This window comes from Orcinus orca, chromosome 14, assembly GCF_937001465.1.
Source record: "Orcinus orca chromosome 14, mOrcOrc1.1, whole genome shotgun sequence".
Lineage (NCBI taxonomy): Eukaryota > Metazoa > Chordata > Mammalia > Artiodactyla > Delphinidae > Orcinus > Orcinus orca.
The window spans coordinates 57614823-57631040 of record NC_064572.1 but is presented as its reverse complement, the minus strand read 5'-3'; the positions used below and the strand labels follow the sequence as shown (position 1 = coordinate 57631040).

Below are 16218 nucleotides of genomic sequence, written 5' to 3'. Positions count from 1 at the left end.
ATAAGGCATTGATTTTAGTGTCAAGTGATTCTAAAACTTAGAGCATCAGGTTTGATTACTCATTCTACTTAATCTCAAAATGCTAGTTAAAATGTGTTTTAAATGTCATTTTATGCTGGTACTTAAATGCCATATTAAAAATTTCAATTTTTATCAATTTTAATATTATTAAATATTGAAAAAGATTGTCCCAGTTATAAGTGCATGTACTTTGGAAAATATACTTATTCTTTTAGGGTATTAGTGAGTATACTTTTCTAGTACTTCCATCTTCCAAAGTGTAAGATTCCCTTACACGGAGTCACTAAAACTCTGTATCTTAATATAAACAGTCAACTTGATAGATAGTCAACTATCTATCAGGTAAAGAATTCTGGAACTGTTTTTTTTTTAAACAGTTCATTCAGCAATTTGATTTGATTGTTGAACATACCACAATTATTGTGGTCAGTTTTTTAATGATTATTTTATAAAGCTAGGAATTTATATATGTATGTCATGTATGTTATGTATGTATGTTGAGTAAATTTCAGAGGTAATACCAGATTGTATAGATAAATATTGTCACCAACCATCATAGCTAATATTCCTTCCTTTATTTGCAGGCCAGTTTTGCTGTGGAAATAAACGTTGTGATAAAAAAGAAGGCTTAAAGAGTTGGGAAGTTAATTTTGGTTATATTGAGCATGGTGAAAAGAGAAATGCGCTTGTTAAATTAAGTAAGTTGATTTTAGGTGGGGTATGATTGATTTCTTCAAAGTTTATCTAGTAATTTAGATTTTAAAATATATAGGCTAATTTAAGATCCAATTAAAAATTTTTAATATATCTTCTTGGGAACTCTTTTTTTCTCAGAGCTTCTGAAAGTTGCAAGAGTGACATTAGGGGAAATAGTTCTAATGCCAAAGGTAAACCAGTAATTCGTGAAGTGAACACCTCTTTCCATTAATTTGAGAATGTCACCAGTGCAGAGTGAGATGCAAAGTATCAGAAAAGGCAATATAAAATCTCGCATTAGCTGATAGCCATATTGTTATGGTGTAGACTTTATTGACTGTCAATAAAGAAAACATTTTAGAAGGGCAGATTTTTCTTGATATTAGTCTTAAAAGCTTAGAATACAGAAGTTTCTCTTAATATACATGTTTTAGGATCTGTTGCTTATTCTTTTTTTTCTCCTAAGCTAGCCTTTTATGTGTCAGCTTCTTCTCTGTCTCATGTTAACAACCTTCTCTGGTTCCTAAATACGTGTGCCCTTAGAGTGTCTGCCCACTCTGGGTAGAAATCAAGGATTTCCCCATATGCTACTTGGTACACACCAATGAAGGTTGGTGTCTGAGTTCTTCCTGGAAGTGCTTATGAGGAAGAGTCAACTAGTGTGAACTGAGATTAAAGCAAAAAAGAGACCACAATAGAGGAACTTTTTTGAAAGTTCTTTTACATTTGAAAACTCTTAGAGTACTTCAGAGGAAATGACTATACCCACACTATTGTTATTAGATGTCTTTGATGTGAGATACAATTCTGCCTGTGAAACAGTTTGCTTTTAGAGTAACTTGACAGCACCATTTTCTAAAGCAATGGCAGAATATTTTCAATTTCTCAAGCATTCTGATTCAATTTTTATTATATATATACATTTTTTGAGGTGGGAGAGAATCAGATTGTTTTCTTCAGATTATTTGTTTCCCCTCTTACAGTAAAGGAATGTAAAGAAAAATGACAATTTATGATATTAAAAGTAAAGTAGCAGTGCAGTTATTAAAATTTAGCAATTCTGTGCTGTTACTCTTTTTTTTTTTTTTTTTTAGGATTATGCCAAGAATGTTCCTTTAAATTAAATTTTCATCACAGGTAATATGATCTTTTAAAATGTGGTTGTTAATTTTAGTACTCTTGGACGTAGTCACCTGCACTGGATGTCTAAAGTAGACTTGAGCGGTTGATGTTTGATTAGTTGGTTGTATATAAAATCCGCCATTACCATATGACCACATAAACCAGGGAACTGGAAGTTCGTCATGCCTAACTCTAGTCAAGCAGTTTTAAATGTGAAGGCCTGTGCAGGGTGGTAGATAGATGCTAGAATTTTTGGTTTGGAATCAGTGTTCAGATACTGTAATATTCTTCGAAACTATATTGTAAAGCAGGTCTTCATAAAGTGATTCCTATGTCTCATTTAAGCATTGTTTTAATTAGAGTTTGTCATTCTTACAAAGGATTATACCTCTATACTCATTTTAGATGTTAAAGTCAGGCTCCTATTGAATGAGCTAGACTGTGTCTGCCATACTGAATGGGGTAGGAGTATCATTGTTCTGCATTGTGCAGTATATATAGATAGTAGGCTTTCCTATGTATTCCTCTCAGCTAATCCACTTGCTAGTCTTCTTGGGCAAGCTATGTAACCTCTGTAAGACTCAATTTTATTATCTCTAAAAATGAGTATACTAAGGTTATTGTGGGGATTAAATGAAAATGCATATAAAATGCTTGACACAGTGTCTGGCGTATGGTAAGTCAAGCATAATGAAGTCCCTGGCGTTGCAGATGTTCAGACAAAATCTGTGTAACCTGGCATGATTGTAGTGGTCAAGTTTCATGTCCTGAGTAACACTTGAAAGTCTTAACAGTAAGATTCTGCAACTTTATAAAATGTATATATTAGTATATTAATTTAAAATCAGCTGTGTTCTAAATGAGCCTTATCTAGTATTTTAGCTATTAAAAATAAATAAAAAATTTTAAATTCTTAAAATTAGCAGTTTTTAGATTAATTGATTTCCCCTCTCAATGATACTGGAAGATAACAAAGTTTTATTTGACCTTGAGTTTCGAGCTTCATTTCAAGATTGAAATTATTCTTACAAGAGGCAAGAAGTTATTACTGTCTTAAACGGTATTGTAGTATTTGGTGTATCTTAATTTGAAAGGCCTGATAAGCAAGTTTCTTGAAAGTAATCCACTCTGTTGTCTCTTCATCCTCTTTCCCAGTCCCAGTTTCAGCATTATCACCTTTTCCTATTTAGTGTTTCTTTTCTTAACCAATTAAAATCAGTTGTTTGCCAGCTATGGCACTGACAACCTTGTAAACTTGGCCTAGAAGAGATAAAGCTACAGCAGTAAAAGGATAAGTGGTCTAAAGTAGATATATGAGTTAACAGTAAGCTTTTCCATCCTCGTTCTATTATACCTTTGCTGTATTCCTTTATTCTAAGAGAAGAATTTTCTATTTACTGGTGGTTGAGAACTGTTAGAGTGGTTTTTTCTTGTATGTGTTTTTTCAAAGTGTAGGTAGATATGAATTATGTGGAGGAAAATGAGATTTGATTTTGTAATTTTTTTAGAATGGCTAAATGATAGAATATAGAAAAGAAATGAGTAAAAACTGTGATTTACATTTACTAAGGTTTATACACAGAACTTATAAAAATAATCCTTTGTGTCAGAGTGTTCAGGCTTCATAATCTTACAGAATTGTTTTAATTAATATACTAACCTAAAATATTTACAGACTCATTTAAGGGTTCCTTATTATGTAAACTACATTTTAAAAATGAGTACTTTAACTGATTTGACTTTTTTACCCATTGATTTTTATTTTTTGTAAAATTCAGTTGAAAAAGTTAACTTTATATTGTTCAACATAAAGGAGAAAAGAAGTCAAGTCAAAAAAAAGAAAGGATAAAACCAGAAAAGATTGTGAAGAGTCATCACATAAAAAATCCAGATTATCTTCTGTAGAAGAGTCCTCTAAGAAAAAGGATAAAGGTAAAAGGGAATTAAAATAAAATATTTACTCATATTTCTGAACATGAAGTATAATCTGCCATATGTCACAAATGTTGAATTTAATTAGTAAATGCATTTAGAATTCTGTTTTATAGTAGTTGAAAGGAAACTGGTTGGAGAATTTAGATATGAATTTACAGTAACTTACAGGAGTTTCAATAACAAGGTTGGTTTTGATTCATTTTTGGCAGATGGTATAATATTGCAACAGCATTCTAATTTCTGGATTTGTTACTTACAGACTTGTTACCTTGAGCAAGTCACTGAATTTCTTGAGTTCCACTTTCCTCGTGTACATAGTGGTGATATGAATACCTGCTCTTTATACTGCTGGTGCTTATTGTGGAGAATCAAATAAGGATGTGAAAGGCACTTTGAACACTGTAAATCAGTACATAACCTATAAGTCAGTTTAACATTGTAACACTGTGATTTCAATTATCATGGTCTGTGTGATTTTTCTCACTAGCTTATGAGCTTCTTGAAACGATAGAGGTTGATATGTATGTGTCCTCAGAACCTAACATGGTGCTGTGCACATACAATTAGTAAATAACTGTTAAATTCAAATCCAAGTCAACTGCTACTTCTTCCTCAGCAGTCCTTAAGCTAAGCCTTAGTTTTCTCATGTGTAAAATGGTCATGATAATCTTACCTAGTAAGTCATAGGATTTTTCAGAAGTTGAAATGAGATAATGCATGTAAGCAGTTTGCATAGTACTTGGTACATAGTTAGCTATTACGAAGGTTACTGCTAGTTGCTTTTTTAGTCCATAATAAAGTAGAGTCAAATTGACTATAACTTAGAGTTAATTGGACTTAAATTAGGTAGGTAATGGTAGATTGAATTAGATTCCAGCCTGTGTTAACATAATACTTGAACAGGAGAGGGCTGCCTTGCTCCAGCTATGAAGATCATTAGATATGTTATGTTCTTACATACACTTTTTTCTTCTAACATGTCATGATACATTCAAGTATATGTATCGCCAAGTTTTTGACTTGGTAAAATTGATAGATGTTGAGAGGAAAAATACTGATATTCTATTGTTTATTGAGAAATGGTATTTGAAACAGAATACTTTTTTGTCTCTAAATCATGTTTCAAATTTCAAAATAAATTTTAATTAAGTGTGAGAATCTCATTTGAGTTTTTAAAAATTTTTATTTATCCTCATGTGCCAGTAAAATATTTAGTGTATTATATCTGAGGATTTTGTAGCATTTACTATTATATAATATATTTATATCATAGTATGATACTATGTTAATCATTGCATATTCCAAATTAAAGAAGAACTAATCCCTGCCTTATAAAAGTTTATTCAGTACCTCCAAAACAGATAATTAGGTAGCTGGATACTCAGGACTAGGGATGGGGTTGCACCCCTCAAATTATAATATATATATGCATGTGATCTTCCTTATAGATGTTTTTCCTTTAGTGTTCTATATTTCGGTAGGTGATACCTCTGTCAACCTAAAAACTAATATCGGAAATCGGGAAATTATCCTTGATGCCTTCTTTTTTTCTCGTTACTTATGTAAATACTATCAGTTTTACCCCCAGGGTATGTATTTCTCATGTTCTCTCTAGTCTAGTTCAAACTACCATGTTTTCTCATCTAGGCTACTACTATATTATCCGTACTGATTCTAACACTGTCTTGTCATCCCACCTCCCTCTCCTTAATCCATTCTCCATCTAGTAGTGATTTCCTATGTTCTTAGGATATAATCAATATCTGGACAAAGCCCAAAGGCTCTATATGATCCAGCATACAAGGCTTGTTTATCACTACTCTTCACCTTACATTCACACTCCACCCACATAGCCTTTCAGTTTCTAGAAAATGCCGAACTTCTTTCTGTTTAAGGACTGTATAGGTGCTGCTTCCTCTCTAAAACCTCCAGTCCCATCCTAACTCATCCTTCAGATTTAAGCTCTAAAACCTCCAGTCCCATCCTAACTCATCCTTCAGATTTAAGTCACTTCCTCAGGGATCCTTTCCTGACCATGAATCTAAATTAGGACTCCCATTTATAATGCTTTCACAACCTTGGAACTTTTCCTTCATTACACATATGACAGTTACATAAAACACAAGGAGAACAGGGATTCTGTCTGCTGTGTTCATTGCTTTATCCCTAGCACCCCACTAGCACAGGTAAGGCATAAATAATAAAGAATAAGAAAATGAAAGACTTGAAGATTGTTTCAGGGCAACTTCAGAGATAGAAAACCAAAGCAGAGTGGAATTGAGACATCTGTGTCTTATATACTCTTTATTCAGAGCACCTTTCGTAGCAGAGAGCACAGGATATAGTTCTTTTTTTCAGCTTCTTTGGTATAAAGCAGAAAATGACAACATCTTAGCAAACTTTTAGGAAAACCATGTAGACCTCTTTAATATCTTCTCATCTGGGATCGATCATCTGGAATTAGGTTGATCTTGATATGATACTTTCTTGCCAGGCCACCTTAATTTGGCCCAGACTTGAATAGTAATTAGTAAATGCTTAATATCGCAGCTGCATTTGGACTGTTGGCATTCCTCAGAACAATTACTTTCTTGATCTTTTTCCTATCTTTTCAGCCTCTCCTCAGCCTCTTGACTATAATTCCTCCTCCATCTTACCCTTGTTGGAATTGCTCAAGGCTCTTACACAGCTTCTCTTTATTCTCTCTGTTCTCCCTGTGTGATCTCATCAAGCCGATAGCCTTAGGTTACCATCATACAAAATGCTAAATAAGTGGATGGATGGATGGATAATTGGATGGCTAGATAGCTGAATGGATAGAGAGGAAATGTAAGAAAGATCAAAGCTTGACTTTGAGGACCAGTCTGCTTTGGCAGGTGTGAACAGAACAGGGTATTTAGGTAAATTGTCTTGGCAGGAAGTTCAAGATCTTACCCCTCCCACCTCCATCCTGCCCCCAAGCTCAGTTCCTTGGGTAGGCATTTTCTGACACCCTTCACCCCACTCCTCCAGGCAAGATTAGGTCCCTCTTAGCACGTTCTGATAGCATCCTGCACTCTCCTTTAGAAATACATATCACTCTTGGAATAATTTTTCTGTGAAGGAAGGGACTGTGTGACTTGTTTAATTCTCTATCCCCAGTTCCTAAGCACAGTGCTTGCCCCACATAGTAGGCATTCAGTAAGTGTTAGGTGAGTGAGTCAGTGAAATCAACCAATTTCTCAATGTTGAAAGGAACATCAGAGATCAGCCCTGGAATCATGATCAAAAAGATTTTCTGTGGTTTCACCTTTCAAAACATGGTCCTTTGCATTGTCATCACTTGGGAGCTTGTTAGAAATGCATAATTTCAGACCCTCCAGACCTCCTAAATCAGAGTTGCACTTTTAAGTTCCCAGAATGATTCATATGTACCATAAAGGTTAAGATGCACTGCTCTTTATCATGTATTTGTTCTGCTTTAGCTTCAACACCTCCAGGGAAAAGGTACCCATTATCCAAAATACTCCTTTACATTTCAGACAGCTGTAATTGCTAGCAGGTTTCTCTTAACATTTAGCCCAAACGTACAACTTCTTCCTTCTGGTTCCAGCTGTGTCCTTTTTTTAACCTATAGACACTTGGAAGCAGGTATCATTGTTCCTTACATGACAGAGAAGATGACAGAGAAGAATACATTTCTTTTGCCATTGGAAGTTTAGCTATGTTTTTATTTGCTCTCTGATGACTAGGAAATAAGTAGGAGTGAAGAAACAACATAAAGCAGTTGTTGCAGTCCAGGCCTTGGCTTCCTTTGGAATCTTGACCCTGTAGTTCTCACACCCTCTTGTCTGGCCTTAAGGGGCCATTCATGCTACAACTTGGGCTAATTATGAGACCTGTCCAGGGAGGTTGGAGGAGTTGTTACTCTCCATCTGTTTTCTGTTCTTTTTTGAGTTAGCAGCCTTCAGAAATATTTCCCCTGAGGTCTTACTGCAGGAGATTGTATAATGATGATTTTTTTAGATTACTTTAATAGATCTTCAGTACTTTTTCTGTTTCCCTCACTGGGTAAACCATTGTAGAATTGAAAATGTTTGTTTTATGACATAATTTTTTGTGTGATTTTCAATTACAGAGAATTCTCACCTGTATATGATCTTCAAAAAAGATTAAGAAAGATTAAAAGATTTTTTAAATTTTTTTTCTTAAAAGATTAAGAAAAGGCATTTATTTGTAAACTGCTTTCAGATGTTGAACATCTGTAGATAAAATATTGTTTGTATTGCAGCTAATCTATGAGGGGTTTTTTGGGTTTTTTTGGTTTTTTTTGTCCTAGCAACATGAGATTTTTTTTTTTTATAGGTGTTCATTATTTTTTATGTTTTGTGTTAGGTATTCCAGGCTGTACAAGAGCATAAAACACCCCTCCCTAAAAGAATCTAACATTTTAATTAGGGAGATAAGTCTAAGGAACAGGAAAGATTAGAAGACAGTGAAGTGCTTTCCTGCAAGTCTATACACTAGACTATTGGGAAGAATTCCAGTTATAGCTATAGTTGTTACACCACTGCAAGATGATTCTTGACAAAACAGTGCTGGGTTTTTTGTTTTTGTTTTTCATCACATTCACTCTCAGTGAAATCAGAAAATTCTATCAACAGTATCAAGTTTTTATTTAATAAAAGTATACAGATTCAAGTTATTTACAGTTTAGGTTTCCCACAAACTGTAACTTGTTCTGATGTAAATTTTTGTTGTTGTTTTTGTACTGTGTGAGAAAAATCATAGAAAAAAGAGCAAAAGTGTATTTCTTCCCCATATTAGAACATTTAAAAGTTTCTTATGTCAAGTATAGAAGAGCATAAATTTTTTTTTTTCAGTAAATATAGTGGATAAACATTTTAACTTCACATCATGAAGTGTGAAGGAAGAGAACAAGAGGGATGAAGTTGGGATAGAAAAAGAATTGGGGAGGTGGATTAAAATTTAAGAAATGTTGCTTATATTGCACAAGACTGAGTGATCTCTTGTCATTTGGTGATTTTGATCGATCAAATTAAATATATGGTTTGTACATAGAAAGCAAATGTTAGCAACGGTTGTTACTGGTCAATTTTTAGTAAGTCCTGTAGTTTTCATCAGATTGGATTTCATTGAATATTTGCTACAAATTTTATTGTTTCTTCCCTGCAACATTCCAAAAAGTATTCACCATGACTTACAAAAATATATACTATAAGATTTTTTAAAGGTGAAATCAAAATAATGGAAAAATAAGATAGAATAGGAAAGTAAAGCTAGAGGTAAAATTAATACAGACAAATATTTACCAAAAAGTCTTGCATAATTGCAAAAGTAGATCATAGATTTGTCACTGTCCTTCCTAACAACCAAACCAAAGAAAGGAAACCACCAGTAGAATGATTAATTGTACCCATACAATATTAAAGAGAACTCGCAGGGTGTTCAGTTTTTCCAGGCAGTTTTGAGAGCAGAATCTACTGTGGATTCATAAAAGGGGGTATCCATTTGTGATATAACAAACAGTAACCTTGTATCTCAACAGTAATATGATGTAGAATTTCTTAAAGAACTTGCAATAAATAGGGTCTAACAAAGTGTAGTTCAGTAACATACCTAATTTATGTTATAATATCTGGACTTATTTATAGAAATTTAGAGATTTGAGACTTCTAGCCTTACTTGTAAATTTATAAACTTAAGAGTTAATTTTTTTCTGATTTTAAAGTAATATATATTTATGTGGCAAACTCAGGAAAATATTTAGTAATTGCTCTAAATCACCATTCAATTTAAACTTTATTAGCATTTTAGTATATAATTCTTAAGGAGAATTTTTAAGTGTTCAGTAATCAGAAATTTTAGAGAAATAGAATTTTAAAGATATTTACTGTTTAAAAATTTAATGAAGAGGGAGATATCAGTGGAGGTATTCCTCTACTTTAGGAATACAACGTATTCTTTATGAATTACTTTACTCATACCATTTTGTTTTCAACATATTTGAAGTGTCCTTAAAGCACTGACACTTCCTTTCTCCCCATGTGAATCCTAATCTATCAGTAAGCTCCTTCTTCTACATTAGGTTAAGTTTCCTGACAGTTTATAGAACATAGCCAGGCATGAGACGATAGACTTAAGCTATCTGAGGATGGGGTAGTAAGTACATATAGTTTTAGAAAGCATACACAGGTTAAAATGGGAAATTTTATAGTTTTTGCCAATTTCCAACTATATGTTGCAGTGAGAGGTGTGAAGGCCTATTTAATGTTAAAAAAAACCATTGCCCTTCTCCAATTCCAATTTTTATTAAAAAATCTTTTGGGGAAAGGGCTTGACTGACTTGTTTATATTAATTCTTTCATTTGCTCTTCCTTCCTTCTCCCTCCCACTGTTCTTCCCCCAGCCCTCTCAAACCTCCCTCATTTCCCGGAAATAATCTTAAGTCTCTTCACCCTCTTCAGCTAGGTCAAACTTCTGGTGGTAGGGAGAGGACAATACTGTAGCCAACCTGAAGAATCTCTAGCTTAGATTGGTTCTTGAAGTAGAACCATTTCAAGCAGGGGACATGTACCTTGTTATAGTTTGCCAAACCCAGATATCTTCTCAGGTGGTCAGTGACCTGTCTTAGGCGGTCTTGGCAATTTTACAACTCAAATTCTGCTGTTTCTATTATATATTTCATTTCCATTTGGATAATATTCAGTTACCCTTTTACCCTCATTTAACATATGGATTATTTACACCAGATCCATAAAGAAAAACCCAATTTCTATGGGGAAAAAGAATTTTAACTTGCTTTTGTTGATTGTCAGCCATAATCGCAAGTGGATTAGTTGTATACCTCATTTAATCGTAGTAATGGGCATATAATATCCCATTTTGCAGATAAGAGAACCAAGACCAGAGAATTTACATAAATTGCCTAAGGTCAAATAGTTGGTTAATGGCAGAGCTACGATTAAACACAGGTGTATAACTCCAGAGTCTGCTCTTTTACTTATATCATCAATAACTGTTCATCAGTGAATCAAAAGTTAGTCTACCCTTTTTTTTTTTTTTTTTTTGCGATACGCGGGCCTCTCCCTGTTGTGGCCTCTCCCGTTGTGGAGCACAGGCTCCGGACGCGCAGGCTCAGCGGCCATGGCTCACGGGCCCAGCCGTTCTGCGGCATGTGGGATCCTCCCGGTCCGGGGCACGAACCCGTGTCCCCTGCATCAGCAGGCGGACTCTCAAACCACTGCGCCACCAGGGAAGCCCCTAGTCTACTCTTTATACCTCAGTTTGGGCAGATATATTACACAAATCCACATTAAATGATTTGATCTGTGTCTCAGTTCTATCTGTAAAATGGGTATAAAGAGACTTGACTTCATTGGATTATTATCAGAGTCAAGTGAAATAATAAACATGTAAAGCATGTGTCATATGAAGTAATCTTTGATAATCTGTAGCTATTATTGTTATATCAGAGAAAAGGAAAATACTGGACATTAGATTTTGTGTTTGTTCTTCACAATGGGTCAGATCAAAAGTTAAGTCTGTAAAAGTCTGACCTGTCCATTGTTTTCATAATTGGCGACTTGCCGCTTCTTCAGTAGGCCAAGTTATTTAGGTATGTAATATCCAGAAAAACCAAGATGATGGATCTACTTGCATTATTCAAAGCATATAGGGAAAACTATATGCAGTTTGCATTACATTACATTTGCATTACATTCTAAAAGGAACATTGAAAACTTAAAGCAGGTCAAGAATAGAAGCACCAAAGTGTTGTCAGAACTTGAAATGTTGTTATAGGAGGAAGGTTGAAGGAACCGTAGATGTTTAGCTTAGGAAAAAGTGAAGAGGGAAGGGGTAAGGAGGTAGACATGGAAACTGTAGATATTTTCAAGACTGCTACTATGTAGGAGACTTATTTTTGGTGGCTGGTTGGCATAACTAGAGTCTATGGATAAAAATAGCCCAAGGACAGATTTTTGCCTTAATTTAAGGAAAAATTTGTCAATTAGAACTATCTGAAGAAAGGAATGGGCTGCTTCAGGAAGTAGTGAGGTGTTTAGATTGGACAGCCAGTTGTTATTGGAAGTATTACAGTAAGATGTTCATTTATTGGATAAGGGCTGGACCTCCAAGCTCCCCTTCCAGTACAGAGTCAGTGACTTAAATTCTGATCCCCGCTTGTCAATAATTACTGTGTAGATTTGACACTGATACAAATGCAAGCATCATTTTGTGTTGCCCATTGTTCTAAATGCAGTACCCTTTCCACCTCTGGCAGGTTGTAGCAGTTATCAAAAAAATGATTTATAGTTACTGTCAACCTCATGGAATTAGGTATTATAGATTCATAGTTAAATATTAATAGATTCATAGGGTTGTAAGGGACCTTAAAGGTCATATAATCCAGTCTTGTAGATTTGATTCTCTAAGGATATTTGATCACTTTTTCAGCATGTCCTCTTTCAAAGAGAGTTATTTTATAATGTTATTCTAAACTAATTGTACTTTTTAGTAAAACTGGATCGTCTGTTACCAGAAAACTGGTGTAGGAAAGCTGGCATGTGGGCAGTACTCTTGAGAGGGAACAAGAAAACAGGTGGTTGTAAGGCCTTTTGAAATTAGCTGCCCACTTTCAAAGGCCTTGTAGGTTTGTTCTCTGACATCATTGACAGGATAACACCATGGTGATAACTTTACTAGGCCTAATTAGTTTTTCTGTGCTTTCTTTATCTCAGTTAGTGAATTTTCATAAAAATAAGAGCAGAAGACTTTTTTGTTTGTTTTGTTTTTGTTTTTTGGCTGCATTGGGTCTTTGGTCTTCGTTGCTGCGCACGGGCTTTCTCTAGTTGTGGCAAGCAGGAGTCTACTCTTTGTTGTGTGCAGGCTTCTCATTGCGATGGCTTCTCTTGTTGCAGAGCATGGGCTCTAGGTGCACAGGCTTCAGTAGTTGCAGCATGCGGGCTCAGTAGTTGTGGCTCACGGGCTCTGGAGCGCAGGCTCAGTAGTTGTGGCACACAGGCTTACTCTGTGGCATTTGGGATCTTCCTGGACCAGGGCTTGAACCCGTGTCCCCAGCATTGCAGGTGGATTCTTAACCACTGTGCCATCAGGGAAGTCCCAAGCAGAGTATTTTTGTCTTTTCGCATATTCAGTTTGGGACACTGGCAGTTCCAGTGCTGGCTGTCGTTGAGTGGGAATCTTATTCCCAGAGCTTTATAATTTTATCATCTTTGTGTGTAGATCGTTAGAAGCACAACCCCCATTCCCTTTTTTATTTTTTTGCTGTTTTCGTTAGAATTTGTGCTAGAATAGATTCAGTTAGGACCAAAGTTCAGACATAACATGTTGATTCAAGGATCAAAGTCCAACAGGAAAAAAGGCTAGAACCATCATGGCAAATCAGTACTGTTTTATTTTTGTGTTGTGTTTAACTAAGGTGCATTCTGTATTGACAGGCCAAATTTGTGTCACTTCTTTTCCAGACTAATGGTCATTATTGGAGAGGAATTATTTGCTAACATAATTACTTTGTGGCATATAATTTTATTGTCTCATAATACATGTTTCAGTATTTGATAATTTTTAGTTGACTAATATAGGATGATTCATTTGAAACATGTCTATTTTATGTTTTAAAAATAAAATTTATTGTTTTTACTGATGTTTAAAGGTAATACATGATTATTGTTTAAAATACAAAAAAATTTGGAAATGCTTAAAGAGTAAAACTATCCCAGGCCCACAGGTAATATAATCACTGTTAAGTTTGGTTGGTCCTTACAAACTTATTTGTGTGTGTGTGTGTGTGTGTGTGTGTGTGTGTGTGTGTGTGTGTGTGTGTGTGTGTGTATGTATTTATATACACACACACGCATATATAAATAATATATATGTAGATATGTTTTAATACAAATTGTATTATACTATGCCTGCTTTCTGTAACTTTTAAAAATTTTGATATAGCATACACATTTTTCTATGGTAATTCAGGTGTGCTATGGGTTTTTATTTAAGAGCTGTATAGTATTTTTTAACCAAGCCTTAATCCCTAATTGGTGGGGATTTAACTTGTTTTCTTTTGCTGTTGTTGTTATACAATGGACATCTTTGTACATATATCTGAGTGCTCGTTTATTCTAAGTAAATAATTAAATTCCTAAAAGCATTGCTGGTCAAAGGGTATCTATATTTTAAAGTGATCTATATTGCCAGATTTTCCTCAAGAAAATGGTATTTACTCCTAACAATGTATGAGAACATCTGTTTCTTCATTGAAATGGACTTCTTCTAGTTAATGTAATCAGCATTAATTTTTTTTTAAGTCTGACATTTTTTTTCATAATTTAACTAGCTAGTCCTATATACTAGTTCAGTTCTTAAGGTCTTGATCCTAATGTAAATACTCTACAAAAATCTTACCCTGCATGTCTTTTGTATGATCAATAAAAATAAGAAACTAAATTAAAGACAACTGTATTACAAGAGATAATTCCTTTATAATATAGAGTTAATATTGGAATTGTTACTTTAACTCAGTATAATTTATAGAAGTTTCCCATGAGACTTTAAATCCTTGGTCTATTTGCTGAGGCTCTTTGGTATATATCAGCTTATTATTTTTCAAAAGAATTTATTGGTCTGGAAAAGTGCATTAAATTTTCAGAGAGCCATAAAAGTTGAAGCTAAACCACAGGTAAATCTGGAATTTATTTAATTGCATTGGTGGGTGGTTCAAAATGTGTTTTAAATGTAATGTGCACATTTAAAAAAATCTCTTTTAAATGAACAGGAAGCTCTGATGAGGAAGGAAGTACTTCAGAATCTGAACTTTGGAAGGGCCCACTACCAGAGACAGATGAAAAATCACAGTAAGTCCTGATAATAGTGTTAATAGACAGCGATAATGCATACCTTCTACATCAGTCTAGGAAGCTCTGACCACAGCCATTTTTGATAACAGTTAATGAAAAACTTAGCATCATGAATGTCTTTTTAAAACCAAGGAACACCTAGCCTGCTAAGGTCAGAGTGTATTCCCAGCCATTGTTTATGGCCATAAACAGCCAACTTGTCCAGCTCCCTCTTGGTGAGTAAATCTTTCCTCAGCTCACATTGACAGATGACCCCCTAGTCTTTGCTTTTATTGTTTCAGAGAGATACTGTTTACTAGCTTCCAGAGCAGCCTATCCATGATATTCTTATTATCATAAACCTATACAGGGGAGCCCCTTGAAGATATATACAGGTGTAAACGTTTTCTTGCCAACAGCCACCTTACACCCCAGAGATACACAAGTCAACACATGCATTGTTCTCTATTGGTTGGAAGAGCTATCTGCATATAGGCTGGAATATTATCAGTTCTTCTCATATACTGGGATGTTCACCACTTGAGCTTTATCTGTTGAAAGGGGATAAAATAATACCTACTACATAGAGTTTATTGTGAAGATTTAATAGAATAAAGAATGTAAAGCACCTGGTCTGGCACAATACCTACCAATATAGTAAGTGCTCAATAAATTTTAGTCCCATTTTGTTACTCTAGGCATATTGGTTCATAATAAGAGACCTGTTGAATCAATCATAATTCGCTAATTTAAGCTGATTATAAAACATATTGCTAATTATATAATATGTTCTCAGTGTAATAGAATTCAGGTGTGTTGGAAAGAGTGTTTTTTTTTTTTTTTTTTTTTTTTTTTTTTTTTTTTTTTAAAAAGATTAGTTTTTTTCTATGACCTTAACCTTTATTTTTGTCAGCCAAGTAAAGAATTCCCAAATGAGTCGTCGTTATAGATCAGATTATAAAAAAGGTATCACTATCCTAGTAAAACTATCAACTGAACTTTTGACCATATAACTTTGCCTTGAAGAACTGAAAATGACAGAACAGGTCTTGGAGTCAGCTCACCTTTTTGGCAGTAAAGATACATGAATAAAGCCTAAGAGGGGTTTCATAATCCAAAGCTCTTTGTGACCTTATAAAAACTTGACATCAGGTACTGACATCTAAGTTCACACAGAAATTCAGCTAATTTCATATATTTAAGTTCTTACTACAATTTAAAAAATTCTACTGCATTTTGCTGTCATGCTTGGGAAAAGGGACAGTAGCCAGGAGAATACCAAATTGTAGGTAATTTTAAATCAACTTTATCTGATTCTGGAATTGATTTTTTAAAAATTTGAACATGGTTGTGGTGGCTGTATGCATTCACAATTATTTAAAGCCAAATGATGGAGTCCCATTGTGAATCTCTGATCTAAAAGAACATTTTCTGAAGAGACTGGTGCACAGAATTTGTCCAGCTTGATTCTCTGTTCCCAGAAGGGAGAAAAGCAATTGTACATACATTTAATCTTTAGAACAGCTCTATGAGGAAATGTGATGTTCTTTATTTTACAGATAAGGAAACTGAGCCCAGAGAAGTTAAA

General features: G+C 34.4%; 1 protein-coding gene across 3 annotated transcripts in view; it reads left to right on the top strand.

The window, feature by feature from the left end:
* LOC101279590 (protein FRA10AC1) overlaps positions 1–16218 on the top strand; it is a 45285-nt gene that overhangs the window by 23287 nt on the left and 5780 nt on the right. For all 3 annotated transcript variants that reach the window (XR_007471174.1, XM_033404912.2, XM_033404913.2), the window contains exons 10-13: positions 606–719; positions 1812–1854; positions 3653–3771; positions 14570–14648. Coding sequence is in view for 2 of the 3 variants with exons in the window: in XM_033404912.2 (XP_033260803.1) it covers positions 606–719; positions 1812–1854; positions 3653–3771; positions 14570–14648 (355 nt within the window). In the remaining variant the exon portion in view is untranslated. The remainder of the gene's footprint in view (positions 1–605; positions 720–1811; positions 1855–3652; positions 3772–14569; positions 14649–16218) is intronic.